Source organism: Mangifera indica, chromosome 10 (genome assembly GCF_011075055.1).
Source record: "Mangifera indica cultivar Alphonso chromosome 10, CATAS_Mindica_2.1, whole genome shotgun sequence".
NCBI lineage: Eukaryota > Viridiplantae > Streptophyta > Magnoliopsida > Sapindales > Anacardiaceae > Mangifera > Mangifera indica.
The window spans coordinates 5456063-5482934 of NC_058146.1; the positions used below are offsets into that span (position 1 = coordinate 5456063).

Consider the following 26872-nt stretch of genomic DNA (forward strand, 5'->3'; position numbering starts at 1 on the left):
TGAACCTAAGAAGGAAATGCTGATGATCTGGTAAAATTGATCTCACCTTGTTCTATAATTACTTTTTCATTTTGTCATGTGACTCAATTCCACACTATCAAATTTAACCTCCAAGATCAAGCACATGAAATCGTCTTAATTTAAATTAATACACATAAATTATTTGAAATAATAACCCTAGATTCATCATCATGGGTAATCTTGATCAGCATTTCCACTCCAGTTTCTAATAGCTTTCAATAAGGCTTGTTCCACCACTTGAGCATCAATGCTTTCACCATTTTCTTCACACTGCAAATAGTAAAATCACGAACAGATTAATGCTATGCAATGTCTCAGAAATTTTACTTAAAAGTCATTTTATACGCATTAATTAATGAAACAAATTAAGAAGTTGTTTTAATTCTTACTAATTTTCCTCCAGTTGCTTGTAAACTGAATGTTTCAGTACAAGAAACCCTAGCTTCCAGTACATTGAGACCCAATTCTTCGAAGGCTTCTAATATGAAGACAAGTAGGCCTTGGCAACTCTTCTTCGAAAACACATTTATAAAAATACCCTTTTCTAAGTTTTCCACTGTAACCTGCCGTGTACACATAGACGTGAAAACTTGCATCAATTACGAGCATAGTTGCCAAGAAAAAAAACCCAGTAGATGATTAATAAAATGATGATTTAATGAAGTAGAAAAATAAATGGAGCATACAATAGGCAAAGGGTTATGGTGAACATTTGAAGTTTGTGCATTTTCCATATCTTGATTGAGTCTTTCCACTTTCTGTTTTAGCTCTGCAATGTACTTTGATGCATCTACTATGATTGATGTTTTGTTGAGCTGCCACGAATTTAACAAACAAAATCAATATAAATGTTAGAACCCACCCGGTCGAACATTTTTCAAATCCTCAAAATCGTAGATTAATCAATTACTAAATAAATGTTTAAACGAAAAAAGACACAGGTTTGATAGACTTAATAGACAACAGCTTGTTTGTTATGGCGTTCTCTTACGGACTAAGTCAATAATAAGTTTCCATTGTCCACCTAAAAGAATGAACATGACGTGGAGAATGATGAGAAATCCTCATGAATGTGAAAGACTTGATTGATTAAAGAATAAAATGTACAAGTTAGAATACATGTATTATAAGACAGATTTATATGATGAAGACGAAGATAGAATTTAGTCATTTTAGTGACACAAAAGGGGCAAGATATGGAGGAATAAAGAGAAGAGGAAGGATTTATACAATTGATGAAGAGATGGTTATATCAAATCTATTAAGAATGAGAAGAATTGAAAGAAGAAAGCCAATGAAAAGAAAGGCATCAGAGATAGAAAGGGCATTTACAGCATGAGAATTAGTAATTGAACGAAGAAGTTGCAGCTTCTCATGCAGTGCTGCTTTCTTGTGTTCCCTTGAAACCATTGTGTAGTTTTCTTTCCTTCTTTTTTTTTTTTTTTCTCTCAGCTGCCCTTTTCTCTTGAGCCCCTCTCAATTTCTCTCTCTTGTTTCTTTCTTTCTATCAACAGCGAGGGCTGAGGCTGTTTAAACTTCAAGGAGGGGATGAACTCTCAAATCTATATGATCCTTAGCACATGACTGCCTCAATTTCTCAACAACAAATAAATAAGACAATCTTCATCAACTTACCAGATTGCCCCTTCTCATCATCCAAACATGCATACGAAATCATGGACTTAATTTGGTTGATGATAATTAATTAAAAATAGCTAATCTTTCTTTGGGTAAAATAGTTTAGTTTATCACAATATAATGAGCAATACTATGTGTACCAATTTTTTGTACACAATTCATGTAAACAGTGATGTGTCATCATGTAATTATGTGATTTTAAAATATGTGTTATCATATGATAAAAAAACATCAAATTATATGATAACACCTCATTTGTGTATACAAATTGTGTATAAAAAATGTGTATACATAGTTTTATTGCAATAATATATATATATATAAAATTTGAAATTGTTTATTAGTAAATTAAAATAAAATTTTGTTAAATGGAACATATGTTTTTATAATGAATGGAATATATTAGTATAGTTCACAATGTCGTTATTCTCAAAATATAAAACCATCAAGTGAGAGTCCAAAAATTTAATGAAAATAAATGCACATTTCTTTTGCCACCCCATACCTTTATCATTTCAATTAAAAAAAAAAAAATTGAAGTATAAGTGAAAAAAGCATTGATTACTCATGACAGAGAGAGAGAGGCATTGTATAAATTTGAACATGCAAAGGTAACGCCTCACTGTATCGCACCAATTGATTATAACTAAGAATCAATGTGTAATCTCCAAACTACTATATATAAAGTATGCGAATTCTATATAAGATTATTGCCCTTTCATTGCTTTGATCTTTGGGCGAAGTATCAAATCAATCATGCGAATTTGAGGATAATATATCTATAAATAACAGGAGTTCTCAAACCTTATAAGTTTGAAATACGAAAAGGGTTTCGTCTTCTTTTAAGGAAAGTAGAAACAAAAGGAAAATAAAGTGAAAGTGGGCAGATTGGGGAAAAGGAAAAAAAGGATATATAAATGGGATTTATATTTTTGTTAAGGGGAAAAAATGGGGAATCATGAGCTCGTGATGGAGAGGTAGTGAAGGATAATGACCATCGAAAGAAGTGAAGAGGATAGGAAGAAGCAAAAAAAGCAGCTTTGGTTGTGAATTTAGAATGCCTCCAAATACTCCTCACGGGGGCTTTCTCTCAACACTCACCAGCCTTCATCTCTTTGTCTTTTTCTCTACACGTGCCATTTCTACCCTGCTCATCACCATCGCCACTCCATTGATATGATCTTAGTTCTTGGAATATAAGTTAATTCGGTTAGAAACCGATTACATCATGCTTAATTTAAGTTGATTAAAATACAAAGTTCTATCTTCTTATGGAAACGTATATTTTTAGAGACATTTTCTATATAATCAAATTTTGTATAGCCGAGAAAGTCACATGCAAGCCCGGCTACTGGCTCCCATACCCAAACCTGTCGTTTCCTTGAAGTTGAACTCCCTTTTCATCACTCTCTCACTCTTGTACTAAGAACGTCATACATTGAAATTAGTGGGATGATTTCTGTCCTGTCGCTATATATAACTATGCGTGATCTCATATCTTATTTACTCTGTCAAAATGAATTTTTGTTATCAACTGTTTAATGTAATTTTGAACTTTGTACAAGATAAGCTAATATAACCTTGATAAGAATTTGAAGAGATTCCACGGTAATGACATGAAACAATTAAAACTAAGAAAAAGAAAAAGGTAAGACAGTGTTTTTAACATGATTGAGCATAATGATAAGTATATATGCGTCTACAGTGTAGATATTAGTTGGTTTGTATTATGTTAAGAATACAATAGAACTCAATTTTGTCTCTTTTTTACTATACCTATGCCTTTTCTATCACATAATCCTTTATATTTACAGGATTATTGAAGATAAATTATATACAAATTAAAATGACTTATGATTTATGATATTAAAGTAAAAGAGAATATTAATAAGATAAGAAATATCTCTATTAACAAGGAAAAATATCTACAAAAGATTCTATATGGATTCCTCGTTTAGCAAATGTTTGCTTGTTGTCTTGACCTGAAAAGCTTTCTTGCTTTTTCTGTTGAATATTGGATGGAATACATATAAGATACCATTCAATTGGTGATTAGCATTTGCTAGTTGGTAGTCTTCATGACTTGGACATAGGTTAAGGTAAGCCTTGAATAAAAATTTTGCAGAGTGGAAGGTATAGCACAACAATTGTTTTCAGTTTTTGAAGTGTGAGGAGGACTTCAACAACTTCAAGAATGTTTTGCCTTGAAAGGGATGCCACCACGTTGAGATTTATCACATATTTTAGATTGAGACATGCAAGTTAGCATCATAATAACTTCATACATTTTGAGCTATGTATCCATCTTATTGTTCCATTTCTTTATGGAATATGATTGATCATGCATTATTTACATCTTGGCATGACCGACACATTTCTAAGGATGAGATTGAATGATTAAGATGAACTTTCCTTCACTTTTTTGTTTTGGCTATAAAAGGAGAGAGATAGTGATATAAACTACCAACATTTGCATAAAGTCTTCTTTCTAGCTATTCCTATAGGTCCTCATACACTTTCTAAAGGTCTTCTAATTGATTAGAAGAACATTATCCCTAACTTGTATGATGATGAATATTTAATCTTAAGAGTTTTTAGTATCATTGAGTCTAACATATATGCTTTTACTTTTTCTTTATGTAAGTGAAAGTTAATACCTTTTTCTTTTTTCACATTTAAACAGTCTTTGATGTTTAGTCTTTACCTACAAATAAGTAAAGTATCTAACTGCAAACTCACCCATATCTCTCTTTATACTAGATAGCTAAAATTTTTTTTTTACACTTATGTGATGTGTTGTGTAAAGACTACTATAAACCTCTATCAAAATCTTTTGTTTTTTCTCAATATCATGTAAGATACAAACTTGGTCTTGAAATCTCAATACACCTATCATAAGATAATCTATCTTGAGTGAATCTATTATACTTAGACTTATTTGTCTATACCAATCATGACTTAGTTGTAAAACCTTGAATTCATGAAAATTTTGTCTTTAATCTTGCCAATGCACTAGTCACAATTGTAAAATCCATTTTCAAGGGCAAAACTATCATTTTATATGTATTTAAGGTTATAGATAATTGTGGCAGGAGTTACAAATTTAGATAAGTGTTTTTGTTAAGTTTTTAAGATGATAAACGACTATCCATGAAAGTTGCACATCCATTCATTCAATACCATGTTAGCATAATGAATAATGTGTCCCATATAATATTTTAAAGTGTTGCACAACTGTGCATGGAGTGGTTCATGCTTGTGCATACATAGATACAATTTTTTATATAAGACACATTATCTCAAATTTTGCTTACTATCCCATAATTTTCTACAACATCCTTATCCAATATTCTAAATGAGAGAAAATGGTTCGTGTAGAGCATTAATCTAACGATCAGAGGGGAGATTCCAACAGCTAAGAGAAACCAAATTCGACCCCAAATTTTGCAACTTAGAAACCAAGTAGGAGACATGTTGAGTTTTGTTTTTGCTTTTCAATAATGTAATATGTTGTTGAATGTTAATTAAATCATATGATGTAAATGGGTATGTGTAAGATGATGATATGGGTAATTATACAATTGAAATTAAATATTATGTTGACGTTGACAGTGGTTTAAAGGCTAACATCTTCATGATTATGTGATTTGTAATTCGATATAACAATATGCATGCATTGATTTTAGGGATAAATAATAGGTTCAGGTTATATTGATGCAATCATATGAATATTATGCTTGTTGAATGTTGTTTTTGCAAGTTCATGATTGGTTTAAGATAATATGAGAATGTATTACCTTATTTATGATTTGAGGATTGTTTTTGGAACATTTTATCATATTTTAGCTTGTTAGAAAGCATGGAAAAACCTTTGGATATGAATTGATGCAAAACCATTGATGAAGGATTTGCCAATATTTTGAGTTATGAAGGTGACGAAGGATTAATTGCAGCAAAGACCTTTCTTTTAGTGTCAAACTATTTATGTAATTTTTCATTACCAATTAATGTATGTTATTTTGAGCTTTTCGCAAGATAGCCTAAGATAGCAACCATTAGAATTGAAGAGATTCTAATATGTCTATTATGATATGATATGAAACAAACAAAACTGAGAAAAAGATAAAAAAAATAAGATAAATTTTTTAATATGATTTAACCTAATGATCGAAATATCTACATTTACGATATAATTATTAGCTTAATTGTCTTATGTAAAAAATAAAATAAACTTTGTTTGACTACGTAGTCTCTTCTCTCTCACATAATACTTCATATTTTATATGATTATTAAGATAAATTGCATTTGAATTAGGATAACTTAGGATTCCTTATTCCAATAAAACACCAACATTGTTTTTCTATTTCAATTGAACAAAAAAGACATATTAACAAAATAGAAAATATCTCAATTAGGATGGTTAGAATATTTTCCTATTTTTGCTATGGATGTGGCATATGAGAATATCCGTAGAAGATTCTAGACAAATTTCTTGTTTAGTTGATGTTTGCTTGTTGTCTCTAGTCGAAAAACTTTCCCTTTTCCATTGCTAAATATCGGATAAGAAAATTCCAAACCATCTAATTGATGCTTACTGTTTATTAGTATACAAGGGTGAAAGTACAAGTTTGTCAAATCTAAGACACTAAAGTGCTATCTTACAAATAAAGTGGCCTTAACTATCACTTGATAAACTAAAAGACTAGTTTGATATTTTTACCACACTCATATATAAGTTGTGGTCTATGTAATTTTTAATTATAGCTTTTAATAAACAAATACATCTCTCTTAATTTTTCTCATATTTTTCTAAGAGTTTTTTGCTCTCTTCTTTCGTCTTCTTTGCTTATTTATTTCACAAATTAGGGTTAGGTCTATATGCTTCAATCTCTATCTGACTTCACATATCCTATCACTGTCAAAACAAGTTGGATACATGTAGAGGTAAACTTCAAATGGAATTTTGTGGGTTGGAAGGTATCATACAATACCTATAAAAAAAACTTATTAAAAGATGAAAAAATAAAAACTTTTGTTTCCTAGCGAGCTGTATATGATCTCTGATGGATGAACGTGTCACGAGATGTTATCAACATATGCATTTCACAGTTCAAATGCAAGTTTGGAGTTGGCTCCTTGCTTCCAGCATTGTCTCCATTCTACACAGACAAATCACGCACCCACCTATTCACGTGTGCGTTTTAATCATTACAACAAAACAATTCTCTCCATAAATCTTCACTGCTCCAACCTTGTCTCTTGCTTTCCCTTACAATCTTTCCCAAGGTAGGGTTTGCAACCTCCTCTATTAATATTCCGGAAATAATATTAAAAAAATAAGATATAGTTTTTAATTCTGATCCATATCTTAATACTTAAAAATTGTCTTCACAGCTCATTTATTTTACACTAAATTCGAAAGCTGTTTAAATTTGTTGTATGAGTCACATTTTGAATTGATGTTGTTTTGAATGAAGATGCATTTAGTGGAGGTATAGCTATTTTTATTTTTGTGCAGTAGTGGTATGTAAGTGTATGGCTAAGTCTGTCTGCACTCTGCCAAATACAAACAACTTTTATAACGTCGAATGGCATAATTCAAAGTTTGAAGAACACTGAACTTCAACATTTTGTCGAATGAGCGTGACTGGATGCTTATCAGTATGATGATACAGCCAAAAGGGTGAGAAAGATACAAATCAAACAGATAAGCAATTTGTCTCAAACTTTTGAAGGTCTATTCAACCTAGTCTTCCTTAGAACTTAGTTATGGAGTCATCATCTAGTACTGCTTCCATCAGTTTGAAACCTTCACTAACTCCATTAAATGAACCTTGGTTTTGCTTTAGTTGCTAAAAAGTTGGAGATCAAGAAGATTTTTTTCTAGCTTTTGTTTGTTCTCATTCGCACGTTTCATTCTTTTGAAAAAAATTGGTTAGTAATTAACTAATATATTAGTATTGATTGGCAAGTGTTTAATTTGTTGATCTGTACACGTTTTGGTGACGACTTGAATATTGTTATAAATGCTTTTCATGTCATGTGACAAAATAAAACAAAACACAAAACAAAAAATGGCATCAAAATAATAATTAATAAGAGCATATTTTAGCTAGTTCCCAATAAAGCATAGTCGAGGTATTTCTGAACAATAAAATTATATACACAAATAATGACATTTACATGTGATTATGTGTTATTTTATTTTTAGTTTAAAACTATTCACTTGTATGAAACACGTCATTGTTTATACACAAAATTATGCATATTATTTATGCAAATAATACTTCTCATTTCTGAAATCAGAAATGTTGCTCGTGACATTCTATATACCACTTGAAAATTGAAATATTTTGGCTAGATGACAACCCAAGACACTCATGCATTATCTTCCTTAACCTCTTTTTGAAAATTTCACTCTCTCTTAAAACTTTTTCTTTTGTCATCTCTAATTGATCAACATTAAAAAAAAAAAAACTACTGTTTTATATATAATATGCTTTTAATATTCTTTTCCCTCTTCTCATAATGCAAGTTATATTTATCTATATAAAGATTTTACGTGTAGGATTCTTGTGACTAACTAGATAAACTCACGTGAGTTGCTCTTCGGGAAAGTACATTCACATGCAACTGCGAAAGGAGGTAGGGATCAGAGAGCAAGTTTTGTACTTGTAGACAACATGTTACTATATGCAGAGTGGAAAACAATTTACAATGGAGCATGTTATAATTCTGAAGAAGGTCCTTGACATACCTAGTCTGGGAGAGAAAGAGATTATTTTATGATCTTGTAACATGAATACCCAAAAAAATAGTGCAAAGGACCCAATTCAGCCGTAACAAAATTAATTTGCTATATGTCTTGACATAGCAGGATTGGTACACAAGCTAATTGCAGAGTCTCATGTGTGCCCATTTAAGTCAATTGCCATAACCATTCTTGGATCTTTTTATTGTAAACAATCAATAACAAAAATTAAACTCACAAAAAGTTTAAATAAATTGTGATTGATTGAGCTTTATTAAGCCGGGTTGAGTTGATATTGTATGATTCATTAAATCTCACGAGTAGTTTGATTGTGTTAGAGAGTAAAGTCTCATATCTAATAAATACAATACCAGTGTGAGAGGTTTAGACTTTAACACAAGTCAACTGATTTTTTATAATATAAGTTTTAATCTTCGTATTTATAGACCCAATATGTATTTTTACATAGTATCAAAGAGTCTAACAACCTAAGATGTTTCTATCAAAAGACGGGTCTAATAGTCTATGGTGGTTGCACTTTAGGGAAAGTGTTGAAGACTAAAGTTCCACATTTAATAAATACAATACAAGGAAGTGGTATATAAATATGAGAAATTGAACCTTAACACAAGATAATTAGTTTTTAAGTCAATTGGTTTTGTGTAATATGAGTTTTAATCTCCACATTTATAACTTTTAGTAGACTAAACTAACACAATTTTTTTTAAATATAACTTAAGAAAAATTAAATCACATTTAAAGCTATTAAAACAATTTATGGATCCTATATATCATTATATAATTTAATTTATTTATCTTAAATATGTAGAATCTAATTTTGTTATGTTCATTATAATTGATAAATGTGTCTTTTAAATTGTTATAAGTTAATAAATAATTGTAAGATTAATTAGTAAATTAATTTATTTAACCTTAGTTGTAGTGGACCTTAAAAATGTTAATTTATTCTTCCAAAGTCCATAGTCGTGTATAAGATGAAAGTCATACTTGCATTTAAAAGAAGATAAATGGTATATACTTACCCAATATTATAGGAGAGCAGTTTTAAGTACCTTACAAAAAAAAAAAAGAACCAAAATCAACCCTAAAATTCGGAATCAAAATTGCGACTAAAGTTGATTCTAAGTAGGTTTTGGTTCTTATCCAGGGCCTATTTTTAATATTTTTGTATTTTAATTCTTTGTATGAATTAAAAAATAATCAAGTAATTAATTTAGCAAAACGATTTCGTTTTATGTTTTTTATATTGAAAAGAAAATTGTTAGGTTAACATCTAATCTAGTACTCTTATTTGAAGATTCAAATTATTCCAAGTTGATTCTTGTTCCAAATACAATGGGGAACTAGAACCAGACTCAAAACCTGCTGGGTCCCCTATTTTACTACTTAGAATCTATGGGTGAGCCTCCATGGACCCTCTAAAAAATTCAGAAACCAAAAGTAGAATTGGAACCAACTAGTTGCTAGTATTAGGAATTGAAATTGATTAAGGTTGTTTCTCACCTAGAACCGAGATTGTTAGTTTCGGATAGCTTTTGATTCATACTTAGAAACTATTTTTTAATTAAAATTTATCTTTTAATTCTTTGTATGAACAAAAAAAAAAAAAATTAAGTATATAATTTCACTATAGCTAATAGTTATCATCAAGTCCACCACATTATCACTAAAAGTTCACAAGGTTAATTGCTTAGGTCCTCAAGTTTGTTTGTTCTTTGGGTATAGTTGATTAAAACACGCACAATGTAAAAGCAAAAAGAGCGACAAGAGGTATGCTTTAAATATTTATTTTCATTGATGTAAAAATGTCACAAGTATAGTGTAAAAAATTTAGTCTAATTATTTAAAAAACAAAAAACAAAGGAGAAACAGTATCCTTATTCATTTTGGCCTTGCTACGAAGAGGAAGTAGTAACGACATTGGTATACAATGCTCATATATAGTGGAACGTTGTTTTCATGATATGCTTTGAAACAAAAATCTCGATTTTTCATAGTCACTTATTTGTGTAAAAAGATAAATATTTTATAAAGTTTTACCCTCACTCAATAAACTAAGGGATAATTATTGTGTAATTAGACTATTTCTTAATTAAACTCATGAAAGTGATATTACTGAGGTAACTAGCTAATACATAGAAACTAATTGAACAAATTGCACGTAGTGGCAAGTCAAATTGTTTACACACAGATCGACTCTACAAATGGTATAAGTTCTTCTATCCAAAACTAGCTAGAAGAGTGGGATTTGGGAGATTCAAACATTCTTACTATCTTTTCAACATACCAAATCCAACTCTTAGGATCATAACATCACATCTAATCTTTATCTTTACTCATAACTGGATAACAATTAAGGCCGACCTTTTAGAGATCACTTTCTCTAAAAATAAAATTGGATCAATTGTCTAGATAAATTGTATTAGGGTTCAATTATACTCATTATGTAATTACACTATTATCCCTGCCTTTTCGTCTTATAAATAATGAATTATACAAAGGTTTAGGTATGACATTTTTTATATTCAATATTATTACATTATCAAATGTATCCATAATATTAATAACATAACGGTAGACATTTTTTACATCCAATACCATCTAGTAGGTTATAAAAAGTCTATTTTCTTTAATAACTTCTTATATCTTTATGGAAGTTGAATTAAATAAAATACATTACAATTTGAAGTTCATAACTTAGGATGAAACTTGTGTGTCAACTTATAGCCAAAAAACACACAAATAAATCGAATTCTCTCTTGTTTATTATACTGCATTGTGTATAATAAAATGATTGTTTAATCTTTTATCTCTTCTCAATCTCAAAAGTAGATATACAATCATGTAAGTTATGATTAAACATTCACAAACTTTAAAATCATTATCATACAACTAACATAATTAATCCAAATCATTCTATTAAAATGAGATTAAGCAACAATACATTAACATAGATAAACTATTATATGACCTTAATACAAGAAAATTAGCTATTAATAGAGTTAAACATCATATCTATATTATCAAATAACAATTAAATTCATTATTAACATCACAAATATTTGATAAGTATAAAAATAGGTAAAATGAACTTTCTTAGATCACCGACGAGATGAAATCATGACATCTAACCCTCTTTGATCGATTAACATCCTTAGTCTTTGAAATCATGCTCAAAGATCTCCAAAAATTTGAGAGAATATGCCATAAATCTAAAAGACATGAAGCTTTCAAATGAAAAAAATCACAAACTATTAACTAGCATGATGGAATGGGCGTTCTTGCCCTATAATACCCATACTTCCTTGGTTCTGCTTGATCATTTCCATGGTCGTTTCACATCATGTTATGGTATATTGGTGAAGTTTGGAATGCCCGTTTCTCTAGCTCTAAATTTGTTTTATTTTATAACAATCTTGTTTAGACTTAAGTTGATATTCAAACTTAGAATGTTCATTCCTCACTAGGAATACTTGTTCTTCTTGGAAATTTCATTTTCCTTCTAACTTTTGCTGTAATCAATCTAATTCAAGGGCGAAGTTCTCGTTTTTGCATCAAGTTTACTCGTTCTCCTACAAAAGAACATATAACCAAAATTAGAGTAGAACTGAGATTGCAATGAACCAAAGTTCAATTAAAACAATGTAATTGAAAATGCAAATTTAAGCTTATCAACTAACTATGAAGTGATCAAACTAGGATCGAGTTTGATTATTTTTTAACAAGTCTGAATTCTGTTAACTGTTGTAGTATATTCTTGATGATGGATGGTGGATTGTTAACACTATGTGATCACAAAAAACAGTTGCCATTTTCATAAGCAACAATGCCATTTGCCTAACGTTTCAATTTTATGAAAGCTAGCTTGTACAGCAAGTTATAAGCTGTTTATATCTGGTAAATGATAGACAGATGGTTACTCAAAATAAATATAACTCATGAAAAACTAGTGCGTTTCATGCAATGCTTTCTTCCTTTTGCAACTCATTATAAAGCTAACATAACTTAACCATTTCCATATCTAGTTAGCTTCCAAAACAAACATGGGCAACCCATTAAGGTTTAAACAGTATTCATTATCATGGCTCATTTTGGGAAGCATTACTTTGCTACAAGCCATGAGTGGAACTCGTTTCATTTACTCAGTAGGCTCAAACCTAATGAAACAACATTATGGAATCACCAGAGTGCAGATTAACAATCTTATTGTGGCTTCACAAAGAGGAAAGGTCTTGGGATGCTTTCCAACTGCTGCCAAAGAGCATCTTCCTGAATGGATGATCGTAGTAATTGGATTGATGTTTGGTTCAGTTGGATATGATGTGCAGTACCTGTCCATATCCGCAAACTATCCCTCTCTATCTTCCTGGCAAATCTTGTTTTTCAATGTTCTTGCAGGAAATAGCATTTGTTGGATTAACGCATACTGTGATTTGATAGCTGCTAAAAACTTCAAGCACACGCAAGACGATGTTACTGAACTAGCATCAATATATTCAGGGCTGACTGTAAAGGTATATAGTTCTTTAGTTAAAGGAATTCAAGGGAGAAAATTGGTTTCTCATGATTCTACCAGGCTCTATCTCCTGTTGAGTTGCCTTGCCCCAGCCGCAGTGGGGTTAGCCATAGTAGTGTTAAACTGTGTAATTGAGGTGGGAGAATATAAAGAAGCAAAACTGGTTCCCTTTGCGTTTGTGATTGTTATAGCAACTGGGGTCTACGCTTTTGTTGAAAATATTTCACAACCTTTTACACAAATGTCACCGCAATTAAGAGCAGTGAACTTAATGGTGGTGGTAATATTACCACTTGTAGTGGCATTGATGATAGCTGCAAAGCATATCCCTTTAGCAAAATGGGACGCTCAGGACACAGTGGAAGGAATCACAACCACTGTTGAAAATCAAGAAAAGGTTGTCACTGATAAAATGGATGTGGAGGCAAAAGATAATAATGGGTTAAAGGAGCCAGTGAAGAGTGTGGATTTCTGGTTGTTTTACATGATAAATATGTGTGGGGTTACGCTGGGAATGGTTTGTCTCAACAACTTAGAAATAATCTCAGAATCGCAAGGTTACCATAAAGCTCTATTTCTGTTGGCAACTTCTCCAACATTGAGCTTCTTTGGAAGGACCTTTTCACTTATATTCACTTGGTATACCAGGTTCGAACATCTACAAATTCTTCAATTACCTATCTATTACGTATATATTCATATCTATTACTTGTTTTTCAGGGAAACATCGATAATCTCGAAACCAGCATTGACGATGCTGATAATGAGTTTAATGCCTTAAGCGTTCTTCTTGCTTATCAGCAGCAGCAGGATGTGTCTACATATCAGCACAGGCATTATTGCAACTGGTCTCGGAGCCATAACCGCCATCGTTGCATCTTCAACGTCAGAGTTCTTCAGCAGCAGCTCCTATTCTCTTGTTAACCAAACCAATATAGTTCCCACGAATGTTCCCTTAGACGCTTTACTCTTTGGTTACTTGGCGTCTCTCAATTATGACAAAGAAGCCAGTGGACACCATAATTTATGCTTGGGGCGCTTGAAATGCCATCAGTTAACTTTCATTATCTGGTGATCTATTTCTTCCATTGGAACTCTTCTAAGTTTTTATTTGTATATTCGAACATGAAAGAATAATTAACTGAAATTATAGGGAACTATTTGTCTCTCAAAATCCATCGAGGTAAATAGGCCAAAAGACTATTTCCCAACGAAGGTATGCTGAAAATGATAGACCGTTACCACCCATCCACTTGGGTCAGTAAATTCAGTTAGGTGAAAGATTTATTTTCTTTTTTTCCTTTTTATTCTTTTTATTTTATCTTTTGCTTGTATTTTTTTTTTTTTACAAAAATTTAAGGAATATATTATAATTTTCAAAATATTAAAGTAAATGAAATTTTTTTTAGTGTTTTGTGGAATTGAAATAAAAAGTCTATGAATATTTTTAAAATTTTAATATACTTTTCAATAATTTCAAAAATGATAATTATGCTTTTAAAAATCTTGTTAAAATGTAACGTATTTAAATTGATTAGAAGTATCATATTTTTTTTTACAAATTTTAGTAATAAATTTTTAAATTGATTAAAATATAATAATAATTTAACTTTTATATTAAATTTTAGTAGCTGTTTTGTAATTTTAATAAAACAGGTAAACAGTCTTTTTTAAGAAAATTTAATAAATTTACTAACAAAAATAATAGATGATTAATAGGAATTTTATTTTTTAAAATTTTAAGAGTAAGAATTGTCATTATTTAGCCTTTATTAACTAGCTATATGTTTTGCATTTGATTAACAGTATTTGAATTTTGGTTATATATCACATTTGAGAGTATTATAATTAAATATTAATTAAATATTATGTTATATTATTTCTAATAATTAAGGGTAAGTGGTTCGTATATTTTGTGAAAATTTACAAAATTGAAACTGATCGATTCTTACAAATAAGATTTAAAATCTGAAACTTACAAAGTCAGTTTTAGATAGGTTTTGATTTATACTCAGAATCTGTACTATATTTTAAATTCTATTATTTAAAATATTAGAATTTTTTTTTAAATTTAACGAATGTTTATAGATACAGATATAAATACTTTATCTAGTTTTAAAAACCAAATCTACTCCAAGTGATTATCTATTCAATAAAACTATGTATACCTATTTTGGGTACACAAATGTATACACATTTATATGTGTCATCATGTGATTAGATGATTTTGAATTAAGAATAAAACAATAACCAATCATATGATGACACATATGAGTGTGTATATATTTGTGTACCCAAAATATTGCTCTTATCTATTTTGTGAATTTCATTAAGTAGGTAGACAGAAAGATGTGTCCAACCAACTGGGCAGGCTTGTTCCTTAGATTGTCAGGTAGGTCCATGAGAGGTGAAAGAGGCGAAGAAATACCCACGTTTAATTTTGGTGTTTTTGCAATATGCCAAATCTGTTCTTAACCATTGCGTTGCTTGATAAAAAAAGTTGCCTCCATGATCCGTAATGCTCATAGAGTCTTGTATCTAAGGGTACAAATTCCTTTCCAGGAAGAGTTGATTCTGTCAATATTACTAGACTTTTACAGCATGGAAACGATGAAGAAAGATCATTTCACAAGCCAAAAGAAAAAACTGAATGATTTTAACGCACAAATTCTGAAGAAAATTCCTAAGCATGTAAATTCCTGGAGTCACTTCTCTGAGTGTCCCGCTTTCGAAGAGTTTCTAAATGCCAAATGAACAAAAATGATTGCATGACATCACAAAGACCAAACCTATTAATCAAGCAACTCCAGGAAGATACAGGTCTTAATATCTCCTTCCTTCATTATCAACAATAAGAGATTTTCTTTCTAACTATCCAAAATGCAGTCTAGAAGATTAGGAAAATCTTAGAAATAAGTTTAAATACCAACCCGGAATGATATTAAATTTGAAAAAACAATCCCAAGCCAATAAATTTGAAATCCCAAGCTCAGAGTACCATAGTTACATTCAAAGTTCAAAACGATCCCCAAGCCAAAAAAGTCCGTCCGGCAACATTAACACCTCACAACAAAAAAAAAATCTGTGATGAAGATTGAAGACTGAAGAGAGTTAACAATCGGAAGAGAATGACATTGAGTCAAGTTTGGGGATTTCTGAATCAATGTAAAGATGATTGGCTGTGCGGGAAGAAAGATTGAGAACGGAAGAATGCAGTTCTACAGCTTCCTTGATTCTTTTGTGTGCAATACGGCGGTGGGATAGAATAGAAATCAAATTAGGGATTATGCTTGGTCAAATCCGGTTCAACTGGTTTTGACGGATTTATTCGGTTTGACCGAACTATAAATCAATTCAGTTTTTCATGCAAACTAAATTAAACAGTAAATCGGTTTCTAATTGAATCTATATCACCCGTGTATATGTACTTCCAGTACTTTTCCCTTATCAAAATTTTATGAACATATTCAGTGCCATATTTTCTTTTTCCGATTTTACTATCTAGGCTGGTGTGGTGACAACCACCGCAAAACTGGAACTAAAACTCCTAGCTTCTGTTCTGTTGCTTCTACGCTAGTTTCTGGTAATGTTTTTATTTTTTATTTTGATTATTTGGGGACTCGAGTCGCTTAGGGTTTTTGGATTTTGAACTGGAAATTAATTTTAATGATATTGGGCTAAATTTTTGAATTCATTTGAGGGTTTTGTTCCATTATCATCAAAATTAAAATGCCTAATCTGTGTTCGCCTTTTCAGGCTTTAATTATTTATTATAGGAGCCAATTGATAGTGCCTTTAACGAAACCGGACTTGAATTTAGTGTTAACATCAAGTTTAAATCATGAATACATGTAATGGTTTTCTGAATTCGCTTATATATTCTTGTAATTTTATACCCCATTTTGAAGGGTAATGAATACGTTTGCAGAGTTGTGCTTGATTTATAGTCAAAGAAGAACCGCCGAAAAGAGGGAAAAATAAAGGCAAGTAGCTCTGCCTTCGGATTCTTAGTTGCTCACCTGAGTAGTGATAGTGTAATGCCAGTTCTTTTCTGTTGCCATTTGTGATGTTATTTCTCTGGGTTTTTGCTATGCTGACAAAATCCAAGTGAGCAAGTGTGTAAATAATGTTCTGCTGGCTTTTTGCAATCATTTTCATTCTTCAAGCTGAAGTTCTGTTTAGTTACACGGGAAAGAGGTAATTAAATCTGTTGAATCATGAACTCGCTTCCGTAGTCGGATCAAAATGGAGGCAATGCATTTTAGTTCATATGGAAATTCGCTACTTTTATTTTTCCCTACACTTGACTGCGTCTGTATTTATCTATATCTTATGTATGCTTCTTTGTCAGCTTTCCTGTCTACTCTATCTGTTAATGCTGATCATATGTTCATTCCTTTTATACAGAGTCAAAGCCAAGTGGGAATACTGTTCCATCCAAGCCATCTATAAAGCATTACAAAAAGCTTTGTTTAATTTGCTGTCTTTAACTTCTTCTTGTTCTGCATGGATGTTCTAATGATTCTTTTCTTCTTCTTCTTCTTCTTCTTTTTTTCTTTTTGTATTGAGTCAATAATTCTTGACTGAACATATTGTGTATGAAATTTGTGTTATCATTATATATCGACCAAAACACTGATCATATTTACTTATTTGGGCAGAAGTGTGATCTATTGTCATAATCACTTGCTTCCCTTGTATTCATGCGAATTCACAAATTTTGTTTCTATTAAGAGGACAGGATTCCTTCACATCAGCATTTGCCTTATTATTATTATTGTTGTGGTTGATATTATTTTTGCTGAAATTGGGAACCTGTTTTCTAGTCTAACTTTAGTCTTTCTTTGCTGTGCTATTTTGCATTATCCTAAGATCTTATGTTTCAGAAGCTTCCTCCCTGGTTTAGCATAGATATCCTGAAGTACGTTTTATGGTGAGGTGCCGCATTAATAGTCATTGAGCTGAGATCGTAATCTATTTGGGATTTTAATGCAGAAGAATGATGATTATTCCCCACATACCATGTCTCAAGACTTTGTTGACAAGAAGAGAGCACACTTTGCTGAAATTGATGAGGGGAATAGATAGGAAATATAATGTTTATGCTGCATTCAAGGCATCCTAACTCGTCAAATAGTAGTTGTATGGTTAGAACAATTTGATATATGTTGTAATAACTACTATGCTAACCACAATGTAAGTTCCTTAAATCTTTTTGTCGGAAGCGATTGTAAAAATCGGCCTTATGTTTTTTTAAAGATAGGGCTAAATTGCCTTACATATTAATTAAAATTCAATGATTTGTTACACATAATACATATTGGCTTTTCTGCAATTGTTCCTGATTTCTCCTGCACTTCCTGTAAGAGGATTGATGTTTCCCATCTTGATCATAGCCTTGGCAAAATCCTGGAAAAATACATTATTGTTTGTGGCATATTTTTGTACTAGAGAATCGGTAGAACTGTTGCCATTATAGAGCTCCTGGTCTGAATGAAGAAGGCCTTTCTTGTTCAGCAAATTCTTGTAATAAAAATTATCAAAACAGGTTGGTGTTTGGTAGTCAAGATTGGCTAAAACATCATCGTTTCCGGTAAATGGGCATATTTTCTGCAATGAATCTGCAAAAGAGGAGTCAATATCTGTATCATTGTAGATGTGTGCCCTAAAATTTGTGCACCTCGCCAGGCCTATTGTGTGAGCGCCTGCAATTCAATTTAGAGAATCCCACTTAGCAAGATTGTTGATGTCAATAAAACATTGTTGCATCGACTGACTGAAATCGAATGGATTACCGGAAAGGGTTACCAAGTCCTTTACTGAGAGATTCTGTGCAGAGAAGCTTGATATGAGAGCACTTAGATTGAAACGAGGTGCAGGAATAAAGGCGTTTGCAGCATCTCTACTAGCACTGGTTGAATCTCTTCTTCCCAATCTAACGTTCCATGAAGGACCCCCCAGCTACAAATTAAGCATATTTAAGCAAATATTAACAATCAACAAATTAACTTTGATCTATATTGAAAATGAAGCTTACATAAACAACCGAGTCCCTGGCTGCAATGGCAAGAATATCAGCACAAGACACCACTCCAGGACAAGCCTGCTCAAGTTTAGCTTTAATATTATCAACGACATCAAAACCTCTAACTGAGTTATTATTTGCTCCAGCTGTTTTTTCTCCTACAAAGGTAGCGTTGTCATCCAGCAAGATCGATGCATCGCAGCCCTGTTTATTATGTTAATTCAATTTTTAGTTCATTAAACATAACAAATAATCAGCCTAGCTGAAAAATGAGAAGCTCAAGTGGTACATTAACAAAGCAATCATGGAAATGCAATCGAAGTAAAGAGGCTCCCATTCGAGTTTCATTCTGTATTGCAGCAGCAACTTCTTGCTGCACAATTGATAATGCATCTGGGCATGTGGACTGGTAGTAATCTGGGGAGAGTTGGCTATTTGCTCCAATTGTTGTGCCGATACTAAGGACAAAAAGGACAAGAAAGAGCAAGCCCAGCAAGCCCTGAGAAGCCATTGAGAAGTCAATATTTTGGTATCCATCAGAGAAGAGAAGATGCCTTACTTTATACTTGAACAATTGTCACAACTGCTACTGCACAACCTATGGTTTTGACAATAAATTATTTATCGTATTTGTTATTTATGTTTTCTAAACTGATATGATTGCCACATGACAGGTAATCTTGGAGATTCATAATGTAATCGTTTGGGTAGATTTAACAAGTAATCTTGGATGAGGAAGGGCCCCTAAAAGAACCCCACTAAGGGATCCTTAAATTCCTTTTTTATTTTTAAAGCAATGTAAATGTTTTGCATTTTTCAAGCTAATTGGGTCTTCCTTCATATGCATAAAAGTCCAAAAGTTCAGGCGGTCAATTAATCATGGTGGAATTGATTTGGCACAAAAATTGTTCATGTTAATCAATGGATGCAAGTAAAACGCAGCGCTTTAGAATTTAGTACTTGGGCTTTATAATGAGTTCTTTTGAATTATTGTGATCTTGTTTTCTTAGAGGCTCTCCTCTTATTCAATTTCATCACAATATATGGCACGCTCATTGACCATCTCATTTCGTAGCTCGGCCATGTACGTACCAAATAGAACAAATGAGCATTATTATATATATAAATTATTAGTATAAATTTAAACATAAATAATAATATATTATTATATAATTAGATATTATTTTATCTCTAATTTAAAATTAATATATCATTATTTATATTCAAATTTATACTCATTATTTATACAGAACAAACAGCACCCATAAAAGAATATCTCATATATTTATGATTTTATTATGGGCTACACAAAAATTGATGTAACCCAAGCTCAAAGCCCACAACAAAAATTCTGTGCATCTAGCTTGATCAAAATTTGGGCCAGGATAGTCCAGTCTGTTCTTCTTCTTAGCTTTCTACAGCCAAAATAATTTGGCCATAGAATTGTGCCTTGGTTAAGCACAGTGCAGACGTTATGAAGGAGAACTGGAGACTAACGACATTAGTTGGAGTTGACAATTCCATTAGAAGATTATTGTGTTTTTAAAGGTTGACTGTTGGTTTCGATACCACGTCATTTTATGTTAACAGTAGGTAATATTTCCTCCTTATTTTTGTACATCGCCCAAAAATTTTTTAGATTTTTTTCTCTCTTCTTCTCTGTTTGCTCTTTTCTCTTTTTAAGAAATTCTAAATTTAATGATTGAGATTCTTCAAAATTGTGTTTTCTTATGTTATAATATATTTCTCAGATCGTATATGATTGGGATTGCCAACGTGGTGGCCAGGTTGCATAAAAACAGGAGTGATGTTTTTTTGTAAATAGATTTTTTGATGTTATTCAGTAAAGTATAGAGATTTTTGCGGTTTTCTTTTGTTTTTCTTTAATTTCTAGCTACATTTACATGGTATTAGAGTTGTAAACAAATGTCAACATGGCAAATTGATCATCAATGCCGAGTACAATCGGAGAAAAATAGTTTCTCTGAGACTGTTGTGACTCCAGCCTTTATGTAAATCATGACTATTTTTAGAAACATTGCAAGCAGTAAACCCTAAGCTAACTAAGAAGAATTATCGTTACTACAAAACTCAAATCCTGTACACATAGGGTCTTTTACCATTTATGTATGTTAAGAATGAATATGGTACTGAAATGCTTGAGAAACAAAATCCATAAAATTTGATCTAGAAGAAGCATGATAGAATGTTAAATACCGTGGTTTAGGGAGCCTCGGCTATTTTATAGGGAGAGCATGAACAAATTCAAGGTGGAGATTCCAAACGCAGGTATTGACTTAATCGTGCGTGTTTTTTTTATGTATTATATTTTACCCTTGATCCTTCGTTTAGAGGTATAGATTTTATTGTTTTATTCCTTTAATTTGTTATAAAAATTTTAAATTTTGGGCCATAAAGATCTTTTTATGTGATATCAAAGACTAAGAGTTATGACATTACACATAAAACATAATTTTGGTGATTCATTAATTTGTATAATTGTTTGGTGCATGATCATATGTTTAAAATATGGTTTTGTTTTTGCTATATTATAATTTGTGATAGATTTTTAGAAAACATATCCTCTTTATTGTAAGAAAGTAATGTTTTCATCAATGATTCGAGTGTCCCTCTATTTTGAATCTTTGTGTCTCACACATGACCTCTAGAGATCATTGGGTTCCACATATATTATATGTGATCTCTATGTTCTGTGACCCTACTTCTATAAAGCATGAATTAGTCTATCTAGCTTTTGACCATATTCTCATACCTATAAATCTAGGAATGATTACTCATTTCTTTTAGACGTGTGTTCATTATCTACTCTTATGCACAACTGTATATTAATCATGTACATGCATGCGTATAGTCTTGGCATTAAAGCTCATGAATTTCCTTTCATGATTATTCATGCCTTCTCTCATGTACGATTGTGTGTCATATGCACTATCGTGCACCTCTTTGTCACTACATCTTTCACCATAACAATTGCACATAACCTAGGGATACTATTGTCATTTCACATCCATGAACAACCATGTATCCTTCTGCATAGGCTTTCATCATGTATTATCCTATGTTTTACAAACAAATGCATGAGTTCTTCATACGATTGTTTGTTGGTATTAGTGTCTCTATTATGATCGGTGAACAATTATACATGTCCTGTACAAGTTGGTTCACCTACATATAACCTTAGTTTCTAAGAAGACACATAACCATGCCTATCATTAGAATGATCGTACATCACATTCTGAGATCATTAATTTAGATCATTCCTCTTGGATTTGCCTTACCATTCAATACCACCTAAAACCAATTACCTTATTCACATATCAAGGTATCAAAAACATCTCAAACAACACTAAAATAGGTTTGATTTGGCATCTCATAAATCAATGCATAGGGACTAATGCCTAATTCCATTAGAAAAATCATGTGTTTTGAAAGGTTAAAGTCTAGTTTCAAGATAATGTCGATTTATGCTAACAGTAGATAATATTTCTCTTTGGTTATGTATCAATCTAATAGTTTTTAGATTTTCTTTTTTTCTTTTCAGTTTGCTCTATTTTGTCTTTTCTAGAAATCCTAGATCTAATGGTTAGGATTCTTCAAAATTGTGTTTTATTGACTTAAAATATACATCTTTGATCATATATGACTAAGATGACAACAAATTTTTCAATGTTATTCAGTATGATATAGAGATTCTCGTGGTTTTCTTTTTTCTGTTTTCCTAATTTCTAGATTTACGTAGCATGAGATTAGTGTAGTCGGAAACATGAATCCGCCGCAGGATTTGAAACATAAAATTCAAAACTTATGATTAGTAAACTAGTGGTTCAACTTTGTGATATTGCAGCAATAAACTCATATATGGTTGAACTCGTACAATATTATATTGACTCCAATATCGTGTACTTAAAAAAAGATTCCCAATTCCACTGTTTAAAAAACGAATAACTCACTAGATGCAATGTAAAATTCAACAAATTTGAGCATAACATTGATAAAACAACACTAAATCTCTCAGGATCACTAAAAGATTACACCCTTGCAATATCACGAGTCTGAATACGATTTTTGAGTTATGTTAAACACCAATCAATGGAGTCTTTGGTACAAAAAAAAGATCTCATTGTTTTACAGCTGGGGACTCATGTCTGTTTCAACAGTGTCACCATTCTTGCAAGTTGTTTATGCATCCTCATTGTCAACTATAATTGATACTTGTGTCGCAATCCCACGGCTACTAGAGGCCAATTTATCTCTAGTGTTGTGTTATTATCTTCTGAACGAAACAATTTTGACCTCTACATATGGAAGAGAAGAAGCTCATGTACGCATCTAAATTTATGGACTCAAATTCAGCATTTTACCTTTACCTCTTAACTAGCAATCGTGAATCTCAATGGCCACCAGATGGGAATATACCATTAATCTTTTAATGATGAACCTTAGATATTTGTCAGTGTAACAGTACAATAGTCGGTTGTTTTTTCTTGACTTTGTTTGAGAAGAATTAAGAATAGGGTTGCCACTTCCCCCAAATTATTCAAGTAGTTGTTGACAGCCTTATCACAATCTCTATCTCAATCTGAAATGGTGGACCTCTTAATTGGGTTGAAGAAGATTACTTTGTCTGATATTGAATGTGTTGCAGACCCAATTGTTCTCAGTCTCTGTCTCCTTAGGCACAGCGAAGAAGGCACTTAGAACACCTAGGTTTATACGTAGCTACCCAGCCCTAAATTGTGGCAATAGATTTTATTAATTGCTTGTCTCTTGCAGGACTTGTTGATGCTGATACCATTTGCCCTTAATTTCATGCAACAGATTTAGGATTTCAAAACCCATTTCTCCTTGAATTATTCATTTTACTCTTGGCTTGGATCGAGAAGATGTTTATACTTCATAGCTAGTGGAATCGTTTAGACACAGTGCACAGCAGAAGCAAGTAAAGGGGACAACAAATTTTACATAGTTTAGCTGCAACCACAACCTACAATCATGTGACCTAGTCCAATCATTTCAAATCCACTAAACTTAAATGAATGTCAATTACAATTGAAATTCAACTCAACCAACCAAGATCACAAACTTAATCAACTAACTCTTATACTCCCTTGACAATAGCTTTATATAAGTCTTTTATGAGTATCCCATTTGTCTTCTAAGCATCCTGCTTAGGATATGATTCAAGCTTCCTTTGGATTTTTATGCTAAAATTCCTTTAGCTACTAAGGTTCAAATCTCTTCAATCCTCGGACCAATATACTGTTATATTTATAAGATAAAATATGCATATTTCAAAAATATGATTGCATATACAATGTGCATACAACATTGTGAAAACAAAAACTAAGAAATATAATCACAAATATTCATGATTTTTCAAATATATCTGCAATCTACCTATTTGGGAAATTTATTAACAAAGCATGTATCAAAACTAAAGTGGCAACATACAAAAAGGAAAAAAATCAAAATGCTTACACGGATAAAATCATGTTCAACAAAAGATAAAAGTTAAGTTGCACCTTCAATAAAAATGAAACATTAAACATGCAAAAAAAATCTCTAATCAACTTGTTCCACAAGAAAAATTAAAAAAAAAGCTACCCTTAAGAACATGAACTCCTCATGAACATGATGCTTAGCTACTCTCCCTCTTTGACATAGAGTTTACCAATGATCATTGGCTAAGCACAAATTATAAATATTTTGACCATTTGGTAATTTTCATTCTCTCACTTGCAAAGAGGTAGCCCTTTTAATGGCAGTTCTTCCAAAATATAGGGGTCACTACGTTCAAGAAGATTACTGAAAAATGACTTTCATACACCAATACGATGTAGGTCTTTTACAAGGTGATGAGCTCTAATTTGCAAACCGAATAACGGAAAAAAAATTATGTCTTGCTAAAACTTTATCATAATACAAATCAAGTAAAATGTGACAAATCAAGCAAAAGGTTAAATTAAATTGAATTGTACAATGATCAATCATCAATAATTAAACAATTTCAAATAACACATTCAATAATCCTTATACACATTTATCTGGCCATTCTAAATGAAGCAGACCAATTGACTTTCTCAAGTTTACAAAAGTTTGAAAGTCAAGTGATTTTCTGAACAAGTCAGTCAATTATCCATTAGGGTGAACATATTTGAGAGTAATAGTTTTCTCTTCAACCAACTCTCCAATAAAGTGATGTTTAGGCAACAAATAAACAATATCATTAAACCTTTTCCCTCCTTAAACACATTTTCTATACTCTACATAATGACTTTGAGAATTGGACTGTGTGATTATCAGAAATTTGACTTATGCTAATGAGATTAGCTTATAGTCCATCTACATAAAAGACATCATGTAAAAGAGGTAGATTGAGAATGTCTACTGACCCTTTTCCTAGGATTTTAACAATTCTTCTGTAGGTCACATGTCCACTCTCACAAGGTTCAATATTAACAAGTAGAAAGTTATTTCCTATCATGTGTCTAGAACAACCATTGTCAAGATACCACATGTTGTCATGATATGCAAGTTGTGAGTCATGTGCAACCAATGCATTGTGAAGAGATTTTTCCTTTCAGACAAGCTTGGAACCAAAAACATTTTGGCCTGTCACGAGAGATAAGGGGAGACACTTAATTTCTCAACATAATTTTTCATATAACATCTAAATTTGAAACACTTGGGTCATATATGATTTTTCTTGGCACATAAGTGACACACATGTACAAATTTATTTATGGCATGAACTAAGTTTAGAATAGGCTTACCTATTGGTTCTTTGGCTTTAACTAATTTAGGCACAGTTGTTTCAATGTGCTCACTACGAGTAACCAATTCCAATTTTGTCTTCATACATTTTTCTTTACTAAGGACTTTATCTAACTTGGTTTTTCCTACATTTAATCTTTTGATGGTAGTTTTGGTCAGACCAAGCTCCTTTACAATGGAATCAAACAACAACCATTTGCTAATTAAATCTTTAGACAAATGGAAATTTTCCAAGTAACTCTTCTTCTTCTTTTTAAATTTTTTCCAGTTTTCCATTTATGATTTATAAAGACTTTACTTAATTATCATCACAAGTAATTGATTGTACATTTGATCAGAGGCAATTTATTGTTTGTCTATATTATCTTCATTAGATTAACTATACCTATCAAATTCTTAGTTACAACATCAATTATTTTAGGCATATTTGCAGAAAATGCAACAAAATTTTATATAAATCCTAACTCACGAGATTCATTTGCATCCTTACTAATTTCACTGTCACTAAACGTTTTGCCATCACTTTTCCTTTCTTTTTATGATTTTTAACACATTTGACCACGACCTTTTTCTTTTACAAATTTTTAATTATTATTTCATGAAAAACTAATTTGAACTATTCCTAACAACCTTTTGGCATAGTTTCTTAATACCCAAAACGGTGTTTTTTCGCTTTATCTCAATACGCAACGTTTTTTCACAAGACAACTAACTGTTCCTTAGCTGCTCATTCCTCCTCCATCGGCTTATATTTTAACAAAGTATTAATTCAAAAAAAATATCTTTCAAAAGTGTGCAAATTTAAAGCCAGTGACCACTCAAAGATTCTTGCCCCTCAAGACGCGGAAAAGATGAGCGTCACAAATTAAGTCAGTGACGATGACAAGACCTATGCTTCTGCAACTAGTCAGCCAAATTAATTACTGTGGTCCTAATTAATATATTAGTGTTGCTAAACATTCAATAATTAAGCAGGGTTTTCCATAATTTGATCTGAAAATGAATCGATAATGCCAAATTCAAACTCTCATTGTCTTCCTTTCAAGTTAAAGGCAAAGCTAACCACACACATTTCCAATCAACCCTTAAGCAATGTCATGCAAA

General features: G+C 31.6%; 3 protein-coding genes and 1 long non-coding RNA gene across 6 annotated transcripts; 2 read left to right on the forward strand and 2 right to left on the reverse strand.

Moving 5' to 3' along the window:
* Positions 1–47: 47 nt before the first annotated feature.
* Positions 48–1588, reverse strand: LOC123228375. Of its 2 annotated transcripts, none has more exons than XM_044653754.1 (4): positions 1354–1588; positions 708–836; positions 411–584; positions 48–291 (listed from the first exon to the last, which is right to left on the reverse strand). In XM_044653754.1, the coding sequence occupies exons 1-4, from the start codon at positions 1429–1431 to the stop codon at positions 190–192; spliced, it is 483 nt and encodes a 160-aa protein (XP_044509689.1). In that variant the 5' UTR covers positions 1432–1588; the 3' UTR covers positions 48–189. The 2 variants fall into 2 exon arrangements, with proteins under 2 accessions (XP_044509689.1, XP_044509687.1); XM_044653752.1 differs by having other exon boundaries at positions 411–587.
* A 10887-nt stretch (positions 1589–12475) lies between these two features.
* On the forward strand, positions 12476–13872 carry LOC123227846 (protein NUCLEAR FUSION DEFECTIVE 4-like). Its single transcript, XM_044652967.1, has 2 exons — positions 12476–13465; positions 13669–13872. The coding sequence occupies exons 1-2, from the start codon at positions 12476–12478 to the stop codon at positions 13870–13872; spliced, it is 1194 nt and encodes a 397-aa protein (XP_044508902.1).
* A 1908-nt stretch (positions 13873–15780) lies between these two features.
* LOC123227059 lies at positions 15781–18257 on the forward strand. Of its 2 annotated transcripts, none has more exons than XR_006504433.1 (2): positions 15781–16531; positions 16857–18257. It is a non-coding gene; the product is annotated as an uncharacterized LOC123227059 (long non-coding RNA). The 2 variants fall into 2 exon arrangements; XR_006504434.1 differs by having other exon boundaries at positions 16877–18257.
* LOC123227058 (peroxidase P7-like) lies at positions 18177–19526 on the reverse strand. The gene is made up of 4 exons (XM_044651683.1): positions 19263–19526; positions 18986–19177; positions 18744–18909; positions 18177–18653 (listed from the first exon to the last, which is right to left on the reverse strand). The coding sequence occupies exons 1-4, from the start codon at positions 19482–19484 to the stop codon at positions 18253–18255; spliced, it is 981 nt and encodes a 326-aa protein (XP_044507618.1). The 5' UTR covers positions 19485–19526; the 3' UTR covers positions 18177–18252.
* Positions 19527–26872: the final 7346 nt, after the last annotated feature.